Source organism: Odocoileus virginianus, chromosome 11, assembly GCF_023699985.2.
Source record: "Odocoileus virginianus isolate 20LAN1187 ecotype Illinois chromosome 11, Ovbor_1.2, whole genome shotgun sequence".
Classification (NCBI taxonomy): Eukaryota; Metazoa; Chordata; class Mammalia; order Artiodactyla; family Cervidae; genus Odocoileus; species Odocoileus virginianus.
In genome coordinates, this window is record NC_069684.1 from 15,494,052 (window position 1) to 15,509,096 (window position 15,045).

Sequence of the window (15,045 nt, forward strand, 5' to 3'; positions counted from 1 at the left end):
GAGTAGGAGTTGGCCAGACAAAGTGAGATAGGGAGACCTTCCAAACACAGGGCATGCTTCCTACAAAAGTGCACACACACCTTCCCAACTCTCTCATCTTCAACCCTACAAGCCTTATAGAATGGACATTTTTAAATTTTATTTTTGGGCTCTTAGGGGAAGTTTGGTGATACCTGGCAGGTGCTTTCAGTAATGACAGAGCAATTGTTGCTATCTAAGCATTTGACCCTCAGAATTGCATTTTACCTTTACTCTGGAGTGTGATTAACAAGCTCAGGATTTTAATAAATCAAATTCGTTATATCCTCTCCTCCCAATTATCTTACTGATTTTTCTACTTTCTCAGGGCAGCAGGGAAGGAGTTGTAAATCTGTGTTTTAGGGGACTAGTAAATAGATCGGTCATCAATGAGAACCCTTGTCTCTTCAGTTTTTCACAGAAGGATAGGAGAAGTCATTCGCTGTAATATTTGGCTCCTAGTTTTGCCATTTGCAGGAGACTGGTCCCCACTGAGCTTTCTGAGTGTTCACAAAAGTACCTCAGACCCAGATGGACACCCAAGACCGTCCTGCTCAGGAATCTGATTGCCAATTTTACCCTGAGATAAAGAACCAAATACATCAAGACTGTCTGTGAGAGTGTGAAAAGTGTTGGTCGCTCAGTCATGTCCAACCCCTCGCCACCCCATGGACTGCAGCCCACCAGGCACCTCTGTCCATGGAATTTTTCAGGCAGGAAGACTGGAGTGGGTTGCCATTTCCTACTCCAACGAGGGTGTGAGGAAGTGAGCAAAGAATTCATCCTAGACTGAATAGAACTCTTCTGTCACCCAAGACCCTCGCTGGACAGGCAGCCAGAAGTCACCTTGAACCTGGGGTCAGAGCCCTGGCCAAAAGCTGCTGCCCCGCAGAGCGCAGAGCGGGGTGAGATCCGGAGGGGAGGAGCTGGGGGGCAGAGCAGAAGCATTTTGGGGAACTGCGGCCTCGGGGGCAGTATCTGATGTACTTCCTCTCTCCTCCACACTCCGCCCCGCTCGCCCTCTCGCTCCTTCTCTTTCCTTTTCTCTCACAGAACTGACTGCTCTGTGCGTCAGTTGCCAAAACGTGGGGACACTTCCTGCCACCTTTGCAACACCGAGAAGTTGTCCTCAGGAGCCTAAGCCCCAGTCTGAGCTCCAGGCCAGGAAAGTGAAGGCGGGCAGGGGTGGCCTGGCTGGGGAGACAAGGGCTGGCCCCTCTCCCGGGTCTCCAGGCAGCCCTCCCGGTTTGCACCTGACCATGTCCCTGGCCGAGGCCATCAGCCTCTGGAATGAAGGGGTGCTGGCAGCCGACAAGAAGGACTGGAAGGGAGCCCTGGACGCCTTCACCGGGGTACAGGACCCCCACTCCAGGATCTGCTTCAACGTGGGCTGCATACACACGATTCTGGGGAACCTGCTGGAGGCGGAGAAGGTGAGTGGAGGTATCTCTGCCCCCGCCTCCCCCGGGGCCTTTGTATTAACTGGTTCTCAGCCCAGACAGCACTTTAGAACCCTCTCAGGAGCTTCAGAAGAACAAAGGCTGCCCCGGCCGCACCCACCCCCAGAAATTCTGATTCAATTGGCCCGCGGAGCAGCCTGGGCAGCCATGCTTTGAAAACCTCCCCAGGTGGTTCTAACAGGCAGTCCCGCTGGAAACTGTTCGCTGAGGGTTTTGTTCTCCTTTATTCTGCATCGATTACATTCAAAGCATTCTGGAAACTTTCCTTAACACCTTTGGAAAGCCCCCCTTAATTATGTTTTCCTTTATTGACTGCTAGCCACAGAATCTCCCTCTTACTGCTTCACATCTGATTTCCAAGAACCTCTTTTGGCTTTCTAAGACCTTCCTGTGAGTGAGCTCTCCTTGCCCAAGAGATCAAGAGAAGGCATTTAAGAAAAATAGGTTTCTCCTCAAGGGACAATTCTGATCCATTTTGTGGGACACTCTACAAAAGAGTCTGTGGCTGGTGGAAGGAATGCAGAAGGTGATTGATTAATGATGTCTACTGAGGACAGGTGTTGTTCAGTCTGACTCTGAGACCCCATGGACTACAGCACACCCAGCTTCCCTGTCCTTCACCATCTCCAGGAGCTTACTCAAACTCATGTCCATTGAGTCGGTGATGCCATCCAACCATCTCATCTCTGTCATCCCCTTTTCCTGCCTTATATCTTTCCCAGCATCAAGGTCTTTTCCAATGAACCAGCTCTTCGAATCAGGTGGTCCAAGTATTGGAGCTTCAGCTTCAGCATCAGTCCTTCCAATGAATCTTCAGGGTTGATTTCCTTTAGGATTGACTGGTTTGATATCCTTGCTGTCCACGGGACTATTAGGAGACTTTTCTAGCACCACAGTTTGGAAGCATGGATTCTTCAGCGCTCAGCCTTCTTTATGGTCCAACTCTCACATCCATACATGACTACTGGAAAAAGCATAGCTTTGACTATACGGACCTTTGTCAGCAAAGTAGTGTCTCTGCTTTTTAATATGATGTCTAGGTTTGTCATAGCTTTTCTTCCAAGGAGCAAGTGTCTTTTAATTTCATGGCTGCAGTCACCATCTGCACTGATTTTTAGGACAGGTGTGGAATGTCATATTTCTCCACTGTTTTTCTCTCTCTTTCATATTCCCTACTATGGGGTTGAGCATTCCCAACAATCACTTTTTCGTATTGGTCATGGTAAGCTGGAATGGGTATGACTTTTGGATAAAACCCTAGCTCTGCCTCTCTTTGGGCTTTTTGGTCTTGGGAAGTCACAGACTTCAGGCTTTAAGCTTCTGGAGAGGTTAAGCATCTTGATGATAAGTGAGGCATGAACTATTTTTTTAAGTTAGTTTTTATTGGAATATAGTTGATTTACAACGTTGTGTTAGTTTCAGGTATGCAATGATGTAAATCAGTTATACATGTGTATATACATATCTATATATACCCACTCTTTTTTAGGTTCTTTTCCCATAAAGGGGGCATAGACTATTCAAGTACTGCGTAACTTCACACCACTGTGTAAATGTTAGTCCTTATTTTTACTTTCACTGCAAGTCTTTGCAAGGTGGTGTGGCTAGATGACTGACTCCCCAGCACCTTGAAGGGGGCCCCCACAGCCATCCTCGCCCTGGCAAAGAGGGAGAGAGCGAAGCTTCGTGGAATACCCGCACAGCCTCAGGCTGCAGAGTGGGCAGATGGGAGCACGGGAGGACCCTCTACATCTCACTGGAGGGAAGACAGCGGCCCCCGCCTCCTCTGGGGGTGCTGCCGCCCAAGGACTGAGCAAACGAACCGCAGATCTCAGGGGCTGTTAGAAACAAAGCGTGCACTGTCAGGAGGAGCGGCCGGCATGCCAGGCGGAGGGCCTGAGTGCAGCCCAGCCAGCAAGGGATGCAGACTCCAGCCTCTTGGGTCTCCTGGGCGAGGCTGTGGCGCCCTGCTCACCTCCCAGCCGGCCCACTCCCCTGTCCCTCCTTCCTCCCACTGCTCTAGGCTTCACTTTGCTTTCTTCTGCTCTAGGATCTCATTTTCACTGCCTTTCTTTGGTTTTATGCGTGAGTCCTCGCTCCTGGCATTTTAAATGCATTATTATTGTTATTATTTTAATCGTATGAGATTTCAGAACAGTGAACAAAATGGCAATAGGAACACACAGATCGATAATGATCTTAGTTGTGTAATATCCCTATAATAAATTTATAAAACAAATGCTGTAGATAATATTCTAATCAGGTTATATTCAAACGTGATGACTTTTATTAACTCTGTTAGTAATCATGAAGGGAGATATGCATATCCCCATTTTATGGAGGAGAAAACTAAAGTTCAAGGAGATTGGGCAACCTGTCTCATGCCAGGCGGCTAGGAAGTGACAACACCAAGTACTCTGACCCCTAAGCCTCTTGTCATCTCCAAGACATCAACGGTTTTCCGGACCCTGCCTGCCTGACTCACCCACTGGCTCATCTCACACCTACTTACTGCCTGACTGTTCCCTCCGCAGGCCTTCACCAAAAGCATAAACCGAGACAAGCACTTGGCAGTATCCTACTTCCAACGAGGGATGCTCTATTACCAGATGGAGAAGTAAGTGGTCCAGTGTTGCACAAGCTGGGGAATTGTGCAGAGAAACCCAGAGCGGGTCTTGGTGCTGCCAGACGTGGTGTTTGAGACGTGTCTGCTCAGCCTCTGCGGGGAGGCGTGCCTGGGCTTTCTCTGGGCAGTTACGCAATCAGCACGAGGCAGAAGCCCTCTCTGGTGGGGTGGGGGGAGGCAGGCCCAGCTACAACTCACCATAAGGCTGCAGAAGCATCACAGGCTGGGGATGGCACCCCACCTTTTCCTGAAAGGTCACCGCCTGGGCGGTTCTGGTTCTAAATACTGCAGCCGTCAAGGGAGCACCCATGGTTGCCTGCTGCTGTGAGGTGGTGAGCTCTCACACAATGCCAACGATCAGGAAACCACATCAGAACCTTTTCTTCCTTTGGGGGGCCACTCGTTAGGACTGCGCACTCTCCCTGCTGAGGACCTGGGTTCAATCCCAGGTCAGAGAACTAAGATCCCACAGGTCACATGGGCGTGGCCAATAAATAAATAAAAGCTTCCTAGGTGATTGACTTAGATCTGGTTTAACAAAAAAAACACATTCCTGCAGAATGTATTTTCCAAAACCCAGTTTAATGCATTCAGTGAGATATAATTCAGTCACTAAAATGAGAACATAAACAATTAATATTGTATGTACCAGAATATATTAACACAGATGAGTAGTGGAGTAGTGTTTGTCTTACTATAGAAAGAAGTTCACAATAGATACTACATTTAAAACATTTCAAAATAGTATCACACAATCCCATTACCGTTTCGCAGAATAGTCTGAAAGGCCATAGACCAAAATGTTTTCAGCAGTCCTCCCCAGTTGGTGAAATTATAGAGGTTTCCATCTTCTTCTGTCAACCTTTCTGTATTTTTGGCGTGTTTAGAGTCAACAGGAAATAATTAGTAAAAAGACAAATAGAAAATGAAAGTTAATCTAGAGTCCCACACCCCTCCCCCAAACACCCTAAAAACATTCAAATAACAAAATATATTCTAAGCATTCCTTTAAAATGTAGGGAATGGTTAACTGACCTTTCATAGAAATAGTTCTCTGAGTGTGCACAAGTTCCAGAGAAGACGGTTCAGCTCAGGCTAAAGAAGAACAGTTCAAACAGTAACATGTTAGCAGGGGCATGGTGTGTATGTGTGTGCAGGTATGTGCACAACAGATGAGGAAGGGTGTTGGTGAGATAGAGGGGAGGCTACAGAGAATGTCCAGGCACTGGGGACGGGGTAGGCTGGGCTCTGATCCTCTGGAATCCCGAAAGGCATTGATCCTCAGATTTAGTCAGAAACCAAGCCTGCCAGGCCACCGTGCAGAGCCATTGCCATGGGCAACTACCAGACACTCAGAGGACTTCCGGGATGTAGATGCGGTCATTCACCTGAATGAGTTAAGAGCAGCAGTGAAGTCTCCCAAACAGACACGGAGGCAGTCTGGGAAGGGAAAGCCTTGAATGGAGAGAAGACACACAGGCCTTTACTTTCAATGGCATCACGCCTGTCTCCCTTTTATCCCTATTCTCCTTCTCATTGCCCCACCCCCACCCCCACCATCCCCACCAGCCTCAGGATATATAGGACCTGTGGGCAGGTCTGAGCACAAATCCTCTCGTAGATCTCTAGAAGGACAAACTCAGGCCATTCGTGAACCACCTCTAACAGCCTAAAATGAGGACAGACGGATGGCCGAGATGGGAGACTCCCAGAAGACATTTCTCTATGAAATGCCCAGAAATCCCAGAACCTGAAAGCCTCGTGTTTTGAGTGAGTCAAAACAATCTTAGTAAGATCCAGGAATCAGACTCAGGATTCAGTCTGTGACTGGTAATCGTTAAATCTAAGAGAGAAATCTATCAAATTTTATCTTTAATTCAACAACTATTTATTGAGGAAATTACATAAATGAGACATGAGTCTGGGTCCTGAGCTGCCCTTTTTTTCTTTTGCTTGATCCATAGGCTTTGGTGGCCTCCCCTCCACAAGATTCAGCTCGGTTTTAAAATTTTTGTTTCTTTTTGGTTCTGCTGGGTCTTTGTTGCTATGTGCAGACTTTCTCTGACTGCACCAAGCAGGAGCTATTCTTCATTGCAGTGTGTGGGCTGCTCATTGCAGTGGCTTCCCTTATTGTGGAGCATGGGCTCTCCGGCACGCGAGCTTCAGTAGTCGTGGCTTCTGAGCTCGAGAGCACAGGCTCAGTAGTTGTGACGCATGGGCTTCGTTGCCCCTCAGCATGTGGAACCTTCCTGGACCTGGGATCAAACCCGTGTCCCCTGCATTGGCCAGTGGATACTTAACCACTAGACCACCAGGAAAGTTCAAGGTTCAGCTCTTGATGCTTTGTCCTTTTTTTCACTTGTTAAATAGCAAAGTATATGGGCAATCTTCCCAGAAAAACACATACAAGCACATGCTTAATTTTATGTGCAATTTCAGGGGGGTTAGTGTCCCCTGAAAATCATACACGAATCCTCTCCCTCCCTTCCAGCACCACGCTGGTTTAGACTTCATTTCTTTACCAGGACTACTGCACCATGACTTCCAAACTGATTCCTTAGCCACCGCTCTTGCCTGCTCCAATGATATCCTAGAATGATCTTTTTTGAAAAAGAAATGTGATCTGCTGAAGAGCCTTCAGTGGATCCCAGGATAAAGAGGAGCTTCCCTTGCCTGTTGCTCTCTGGTTCAGCCGCTGTCTGCCCACTTACATCCTCCAATGTCTGCCCTAAGCACACTCACCCAAGTGACTACCCTCTTTTGTGCCTCCTTTAATCACAGCTGTCTCTTCAATGACAGATACTTGCTTGTATATTTGTCTCCTCCACTACTCGTGAGGCAAGAATACTTATTCACTCTTATATTTCAGTATCTAGTACAGTATTAATAAATTCTCATGGGAGTAAATAAACAAGGGGGTGAAATATAGCCTCTGCTTCTAGTAACTTACAGGGTTTCCTTGGTGGCTAAGATGGTAAAGAATCTGCCTGCAATTCAGGAGACCTGGGTTCGATCCCTGGGTCAGGAAGATCCCTTGAAGGAGGGCATGGCAACCTACTCCAGTGTTCTGGCCTGGAGAATTTCGTGGACTGAGGAGCCTGGCAGGCTATAGTCCATGGGGTTGCAAAGAATCAGACACAACTGAGCAACTAACCCTTCACACTTTCAAGGAACTTGCGTATTAAAAAGGGGAAGCAGGTCACAAACACTAGGACTATTATGCAGGGCAGAATGGGGCAAGTGCTATGGGAGATGTTTTTAGATAAGTGCCTATGCGGACCTAGAACTATCGCTTCTCAGTGATGGGTTAGGATGACCTTCAGATTACTACAGGGTTTGTTTTAAGGTGCGAATAATGGCTGTTTCTTCTCTCAGGTTTTCCCACTTTCAGATGTTGTGGCGTTGCTCCTCTGTCATTATAAATTTCCACCAGAATAAAGTTAGAGTTGTTCTGCCCAGGCAAGTCAGGTCTGAGGGATGTCTCATCTCTCTAACCCCCACCTTGTCATCCAAAAGGAGATGGGATCTCAAGGTATGTTTCAGATCCCAACCTTATAAATCTTGCATGTGTATGTGCTCAGTCGTGTCAGATCCGTTGTGACCCTATGGACTGTAGCCCACTGTAAGCTCCTCTCTACATGGGATTGGATTGGATGTGGATTGCCATCCAGGGGATCTTCCTGACCGGGGATTGAACCAGCGGCTCCTGCATTGCAGGCAGATTCTTTACCATCTGAGTCACCTGGGCAGCCCGTTATACATTTTAGGGCCCAGAAAATATGGCCAGACCCTTTAGATGGAGCTGCTCAAAGAGGCAACGCAGCGAAGTCTTTTCTCTGACTTCTGAAACGGGCAAGGGCATGGCCCCAGGCTCTGGCATGGAGGTGTGTGATGCTTCAACTCCTTTCAGCCGGTTCAGTCTCTCTCCATTACCCAAGTGTGGACTGCAGCATTCTAGTCTACAGGCGGGCACTGGCAGTGCGGGACTAATTGGGAACTTCAGTGGTTACTAAGGAAAAAAACCTTCCCAGGGAGTGTTACCGAAACGAGGATAATAAACCCTCTCCGGCTCAGAGCTGGGGAGAAGCACAAGCCGGTCGGCAGTTGTGCTGGTGAGCTGAGAAGACAGCAGGCAGTGACTTCCAGGTGTGCGCTCAGGTCCTGCCCAGCAGAACCAGGGGAGGAGGCCGGCTCCTTGGCCTCCTTGGACGCTGTGGACTCCAAATGGCAGGGAGGAAGGCTCCTGCAGGAGGGCTGGAAAGAGGCAGCGGCTGTGCTGCCTGCCCCCCAGCACACGGGGCTGAAGGCTATTTTGGATTTCTCACACTGAGCTTTTTCAGACCCTGGGCAGCGGGAAGCAGAGCTCTGCATCAGAGCACACGCCCCAGGGGAGCTGCTCTGGGTAAACCAGGTGGCTGAGGAGAGGCCTTCAGGGCGATGCTGTCTAAGACATTTAAAAACAGACACCTAGCAGGGGTGTTTTAAACACAAAGCAAGCCTTTGAATGACGTCAGTCCTTCCTTTCTCCCTCCTACTGGGCCCAGATAGCAATCTTGCTGGGCAGAATTAGAAGGAGCTGGCCTCACTCAATCCCAGGTAGACCCAGCTGAAACTCATCTGCTGAGGGAGGCAGGCACATCAGCAGGTGACTGCAGACAGAGCCTCTCAGGCCCTCTGAGGACCTTCCGTGCACTCACACAGGCAGTGGGACATGATGGAAATCCCATCTGCCCAGGAAACGGGACACCTCTTTCCGTGTTTCCGCACCCTGCCCCGCTCCATGGCTCAGTGAATCAGAGCCAGTCACCCGCCATGTTCCAGCTTAGAAGAACAGGAATGCTTCCCCTCTCCCCCTTCAAGGAAATGCCTTAAAGGGTGTATAAATGACGTGAGATGTTTAAGGAATGGCCTGCATGCTTGTGAAAGGTTTGGTTGCCCAGGCAGTAAAGAATCTGCCTGCAATGTGGGAGACCTGGGTTCAGTCCCCAGGTCGGGACCATCCCCTGGAGAAGGAAATGGCAACCCATTCCAGTATTCTCGCCTGGAAAACCCCACGGACTGAGGAGCCTGGTAGGCTACAGTCCATGGGCTCGCAAAGAGTTGGATAGGACTGAGCAACTTCACGTATTAAAAAAAGTATGTTAGAGGAAGCCATCCTTCTGTTTCCAACCCAGGCTGTCTGCTCCCGTCATTCCTGTGACTGTGGGAGTCACTTCCAACCAAATGATGACAGAACGTCCAGCGTTCCCCCAGACACCTTGGGACCTCTCAGCCAAGCCACCCTCCTGGTCAGCTCCCAGTTTCCCTGACATGAGCATTCTGGCTTCTACAGCCATGTATTTTTTAAAAATGTTTCATTCATTTATTTGTCTGCACTGGGTCCCAATTGTAGGATGTGGGATCTTTGATCTTCACTATGGCATGTGGGATCTTTAGTTGTGGCAAGTGGGATCTAGTTCCCTGACCAGGGATCAAACTCCAGCCTCCTGCATTGGGAGCGTGGAGTCTTAGCCACTGGACCACCAGGGAAGTCCCAACAACTGTATTTTTATCTCCTGATAACAGTTAATACAGAATGTAGTATTAAGTAGGCATGTAATACGGGCTTCCCAGGTGACACTAGTGGTAAAGAATCCGTCTGCCAATCCAGGAGACATAACAGATGCGGGTTCCATGCCTGGATTGGGAAGATCCCCCGGAGGAGGGCACAGTAATCCACTCCAGTACACTTGCCTGGAGAATCCCCACGGACAGAGGAGCCTGGCGGGCTTCAGTCTGAGGGGTCACACAGAGTAGGACATGACTGAAGTGACTTAGCATGCACACACGCAAGCATGTAATAGAAGATTGGCATGTGAGTGCCAGGCACCGTCCTAAGCACCTGAATGGTTTGTGCTGCCATTATGCTCCCATACTGAAGATGAGGAAAGAGAGGAATTAAGTAACTTGCTTCTTGCAAAGAGTCGACATGACTGAGTGACTAAGCATACAGCACACCCCTTTGTCACTAGCTAGTAAGGGGCAGAAGCAGCACTCCAGTCCATGTGGGTTTGACTTCAGAAATTAGATCCAGGACCACATACGAGCAAGCACCTGATGTGCTATGCTCCCTGAATATAACACGTCCCTTGCACACAATGCACTCCTTATAACATCAGTGTGGAGTGAGGCCAGGGAGGCAATTTGCCAGGGTCTCCCAGTTAGTGGCAGGACTGGTGGGCCTGGTCCCAGTCCCTTGGCCGCTGTCCTTGGGCATCTTCATTACCCACACCACCTCTCGAGGGTCCCCACCAGCCTGTGGCCACATTCCAGGCTTGTCTCCAAGAGAAGCAACAAGTGGCAGCTCTGGGTCAGATGGTGGCCAAGGGACTTTTGGTTTAGTTGCCTGGTGGGAGCCCCACAGACAGGCAAATTTGTTCCTGCCAGACCGGGGGCTGGGCTGGGGCTGGGGTAGCTTGACTTTTGCTGCTTCTATCCCCTGCTGCTCAGCAATGGCTCCCTCGCACCAGGGCCTCTGCAGAGATCAGAGGCAGGCCAAGCAGGCCTGGCCCAGGTCCTGCCCACACCCCAGTGGGCACTATTGGTGTGGTCAGCCCTATTCTCTGCTACCAATCCAATGACAGCAGTCCTGATCCACCTGAAGCCAGTCAGCACAACGCCAACCCAATGGAGCTGAAGGCCAGTGCCAGGAGCAGGGTTAGAGGTGCTCTCTGGAGGCTTCTTTGGTGGTCCAGTGGTTAAGAATCTGCCTTGTCATGCAAGGGATGCTGGTTCGATCCTGAGGCTGGGACGATCCCATGTACCATGGGGCAACTAAACCTGTGTGTCACAGCTACTGAGCCTGAGAGCCACAACTACTGAAACCTGTATGCCTGCAGTCGGTGCTCCAACAAGAGAAGCCACTGCAATGAGAAGCCTGTGCACTGCAGCTAGAGAAAGCCCGTGTGCAGCAACAAAGACCCAGCTCAGCCAAAAATTAAATACACAGAAATCTAAAACATTTTTATTCTTAACTATTTACCAAGAAAAAAAAAAGGGCTCTCTGGCTTAAGTGATGGTTTGTCTTTTTATCTAAAGTATGTGGAAGAGGAGGGAGGGGACAGCCACAAACCAAGAGCTAAGTTGGACTCAAAAGACGCTGAAGCAGGAGGCTCTGGGCAGGAGGCTGACATCAGTGGCCATGACGAAGGGCCCCTGGGAGCTGCATCAGGCTGGCCTGGCCGCTTGGTGGGGAGTGGATCAGCTCCACGGAGACATGGGGGCTGGCAGGTGCCGTTCTGCTTGGAGCTCTCTGGGGAGATCGAGGCTCGCTCAGAAAGTGACAAGCTGGTTGTCAGAAAGGTGGGGGCTGTGTGAAGTCAACAGAGACAGAGATCCCTGTGGCGGCCTGAGACTGGAAGGCCTGCAGTGTTGCTGGGATACAGAACCCCGGGGCGCTGTTCACACCAAGTTCTACGGAATCCTGGGGTCAGGGTTGGCGAAAAACTAAAGCAGGTCAAAAAGGATTGAAAAGACTTCTTGTCCCAGTGAAACAGATGGACGAAAGGAAACAGACACCCACTTCATTCTTCTTTTCCTCCTTTCCCTGAACTGGCTTTATTCCTGCAGATACGATTCCGCCATTAAAGACCTTAAGGAGGCCTTGACTCAGCTTCGAGGGAACCAGCTGATCGACTACAAGATCCTGGGGCTACAGTTCAAGCTGTTTGCCTGTGAGGTGAGGAGAGGAGGGCCTAGTCTGGGCAGTGGTGGAAGCCTGGGCAGCCGAGGGGAAGCTGTCAGCTCAGATGCACAGCCATCTGTTGACACTTCTAGGAGCCCGAGAAGGCATTTTGCCTCCCCTCCCTTGGGACTCAGATATACCCTTAAGAAAAAACTCAGAACCATTGCTTAGGGCTCCTAATGGAGTCTTCAGTTACCTGAGTGCATGGATTTTGTTAACGTGAGGCTCAAAGGACCATGTAGAAATGAGTTTGCTGGATTCTCTGAAGGGAAGCTTGGCTGGGCATGAGTGTGTTGGTCTGTGAAAGTATTCGTGTGTATGTGTTAGTTGCTCAGTCGTCTCTGACTCTTTGCAACCCTATGGACTGTAGCTTGCCAGGTTCCTCTGTCCATGGGATTCTCCAGGCAAGAACACTGGAGTGGGTTGCCATTCCCTTCTCCAGGGGATCTTCCCAAACCAGGGATTGAACCCAGGTCTCCTGCATTGCAGGCAGATTGTTAACCATCTGAGCCACAGGGAAGCCCAAAAACATTCATCATAATTTGCATGATTCAGGTTGCAGGGTGTTTTCTCAGCATTATATTAACAAATCCAAAATCACAGAGGTCTCTGCCCTAGCAAAGCTTCCTTTGCAGCAAAAACCAAAGCAAATCAAAAGATAACAACAAAACAACAAAATAAACCAAAATCACAGTTTCACTCTCCATGCAGAAACTGCTTTACCCTGGCTTGGTTCCCAAGTTCACACATTTTGAGATGAATGGTGTGGCCTCGAGTACTTGGTTGATACCCAAAGAAAGAGTGAGGATCATTTAGCACCAACCTGTACCCTCCTGGTCAAAGAACAGCTCAGAGCCCACAGTTAGGAAAGGTCTTCACAGAGGGGTAACATGTTCTGTATCACCAAGATGGAGACGCGTGACTGGCTTTGACTTTACAGGTTCATGTACTTTTTCCAACCAACCCTCCCCACTCTCATTCTAAATCCCTAATATACACCAGTAACTTTAAAACTAAAATCCCTTCAAATGTAGATTTTTAGTTGGCAGAATCAGTGAAAGAAAGCCCCTTGCTTGAGTTTCTCAGGCAGAAGAAGCCCAGTGTTCCCAGGGTCACTCAGGGCTAATAATAGAGTCCACAGCTGCCTGCGCCCCTGGGGACACGTGTCTCCATCCAGCCCCGCCGCAGGATAACGACTTCAGTTCTCCTTGTCTAGGGAAATGAGGCTTTTTGGAGGGCTGGCATTTGGCCAGCTTCCAGCGTGTAGTCTCTCAACTGCGGTCCTTTTGATGTGTTGGACCAGTTCATCCTTTGTTCTTGGGACTGGCCTTTGCCTCATAGGATGCTGAGCTACGTCCCTGGCTTCTACTCACTAGATGCCTGTAGCAACCCATTCCCAGGGTGACAATCGAAAATATCTCTAGACATTGCGGATCACCCCTGATTGAGAATCATTTATGCCAATTAAAGGGTTGAGGGACCAAGAAGCTCTGGAGAAATCATCCTAGAATAGTGGCATCAAAGCAGAACTCCATGGGAGGAATGTTCCTCCTGTAGCTGGAGTTGAAATAACCCAGGAGGCAGGAAATACTGGCTGTGCAGGCCTCTCTGCTAGGGATGCTGGACTTTTCAGTGTCCTGTCTGCCACCTGGGACACTCCAGTCACTTCCCTAATTATAAGACCACACATCCCTTCCACCAGAATTCTGAGAAATCATACCAGAAAAAGAGTCTCAGGCTTTTCCCAATCATGGAGTCATAAAAACCTGTTGCTAGAGAAGGTCTTAAGAGTAGGTGTCTGAGAACCAAGCAGAAGGTTTTAAACAGCCTCCAGGTCTCCTTTCTTCCTGCATGCATGCTCATGGGGGAGGATCAGGCCAGTCAAGCATGTTTGCCGGTGGCAATAGCTCACTGAGGCCCAGAAAGAGCCCAGGAAGGGAGTCTAGATCTCCACTTCTGGGCTTGGTCCCTGTCCCCATCATTCAGCACCAGCCAGCTAACTCTGTGGGAAAAGCAGCCCTGCCACCATCCATGTTGTTCAGTCGCTCAGTCTTGTCTGACTCTTTATGACCCCATGGACTGCAGCACGCCAGGCTTCCCTGTCCTTCACTAGCTCCCAGAGTTTGCTCAAACTCATGTCCATTGAGTCGGTGATGCCATCCAACCATCTCATCCTCTGTCACCCCCTTCACCTCCTGCCCTTAATCTTTCCCAGCATCAGGGTCTTTTCCAATGATCCAATGAATCAGCTCTTCGCATCAGATGTCAAAGTACTGGAGTTTCAGCTTCTGCATCAATTCTTCCAATCAATCTTTAGGGTTCATTTCCTTTAGGATTGACTGGTTTGATCTCCTTGCTGTCCAAGGGAATCTCAAGAGACTTTTCTAGCACCACAGTTTGAGAGACTTTGGTGTTCAGTCTTCTTTATGGCCCAATTTCACATCCATACTTGCCTTAATAAACAGTTCTCTTCTATTTTGGGTGAGGCCGGGGCCAATCACAGTGTAGGTGGTAGACTGGTACTGAGAAGTGTAACAGTTTTCCACTGTGTGCCAGTTGCTCACTCATGTTCGACTCTCTGCGGCCCCATAGACTGTAGTCCGCCAGGGATTCTCCAGGCAAGAATACTGGAGTGGGTTGCTATTTCCTTCTCCAGTTTTCCCTGCTGAATACCAAATTGCTCTAAAACAGAGTGGCTTAGAACAATCTGGGCTGCCCTGGTGGCTCAACTGGTAAAGAATTTACCTGCAATGCAGGAGACCTGCGTTCTATCCCTGGGTTGGAAAGATCCCCTGGAGAAGGGGATGGCTATCCACTCCAGTGTTCTGCCCTGGAGAATTCCATGGACTATTGTCCACGGGGTCGCAAAGAGTCAGCCACGACTGAGTGACTTTCACTTAAAACGATTCTCTCACGGTTTCTGGCATCAGTAACCCAAGCTTGGCTGGGTGGTCCTGGCTCAGAGGCTCTCAGGAGGTTGCAGTAGAGATGTTGGTAGGGCTGCCATCATCTGAAAGCCTGACCATGCCTGAAGGATCTACTTCCAAGGTGACTTAGGTACCTGGCGAGTTAGGGTTATTTTTTGGCAGGAGGTCTCAGTTCTTCGCCACTTGACCCTCTCCCTAAGGCTGCCTGAGTCCTGTCATTATATGGTAGCTGGCTTCCCCCAGAAGAGAAATTCCAAATCCAAGAGGAATTGATACAGAGTGTTGATGTCT

General features: G+C 49.3%; 1 protein-coding gene across 1 annotated transcript in view; it reads left to right on the plus strand.

Moving 5' to 3' along the window:
• The first annotated feature begins 1,012 nt into the window (after positions 1-1,012).
• NCF2 (neutrophil cytosolic factor 2) overlaps positions 1,013-15,045 on the plus strand; it is a 32,545-nt gene continuing 18,512 nt past the window's right edge. Inside the window, exons 1-3 of the mRNA XM_020898488.2 lie at positions 1,013-1,451; positions 4,013-4,095; positions 11,713-11,821. Of these exons, the coding sequence (XP_020754147.2) occupies positions 1,278-1,451; positions 4,013-4,095; positions 11,713-11,821 (366 nt within the window). The 5' untranslated portion in view covers positions 1,013-1,277. The remainder of the gene's footprint in view (positions 1,452-4,012; positions 4,096-11,712; positions 11,822-15,045) is intronic.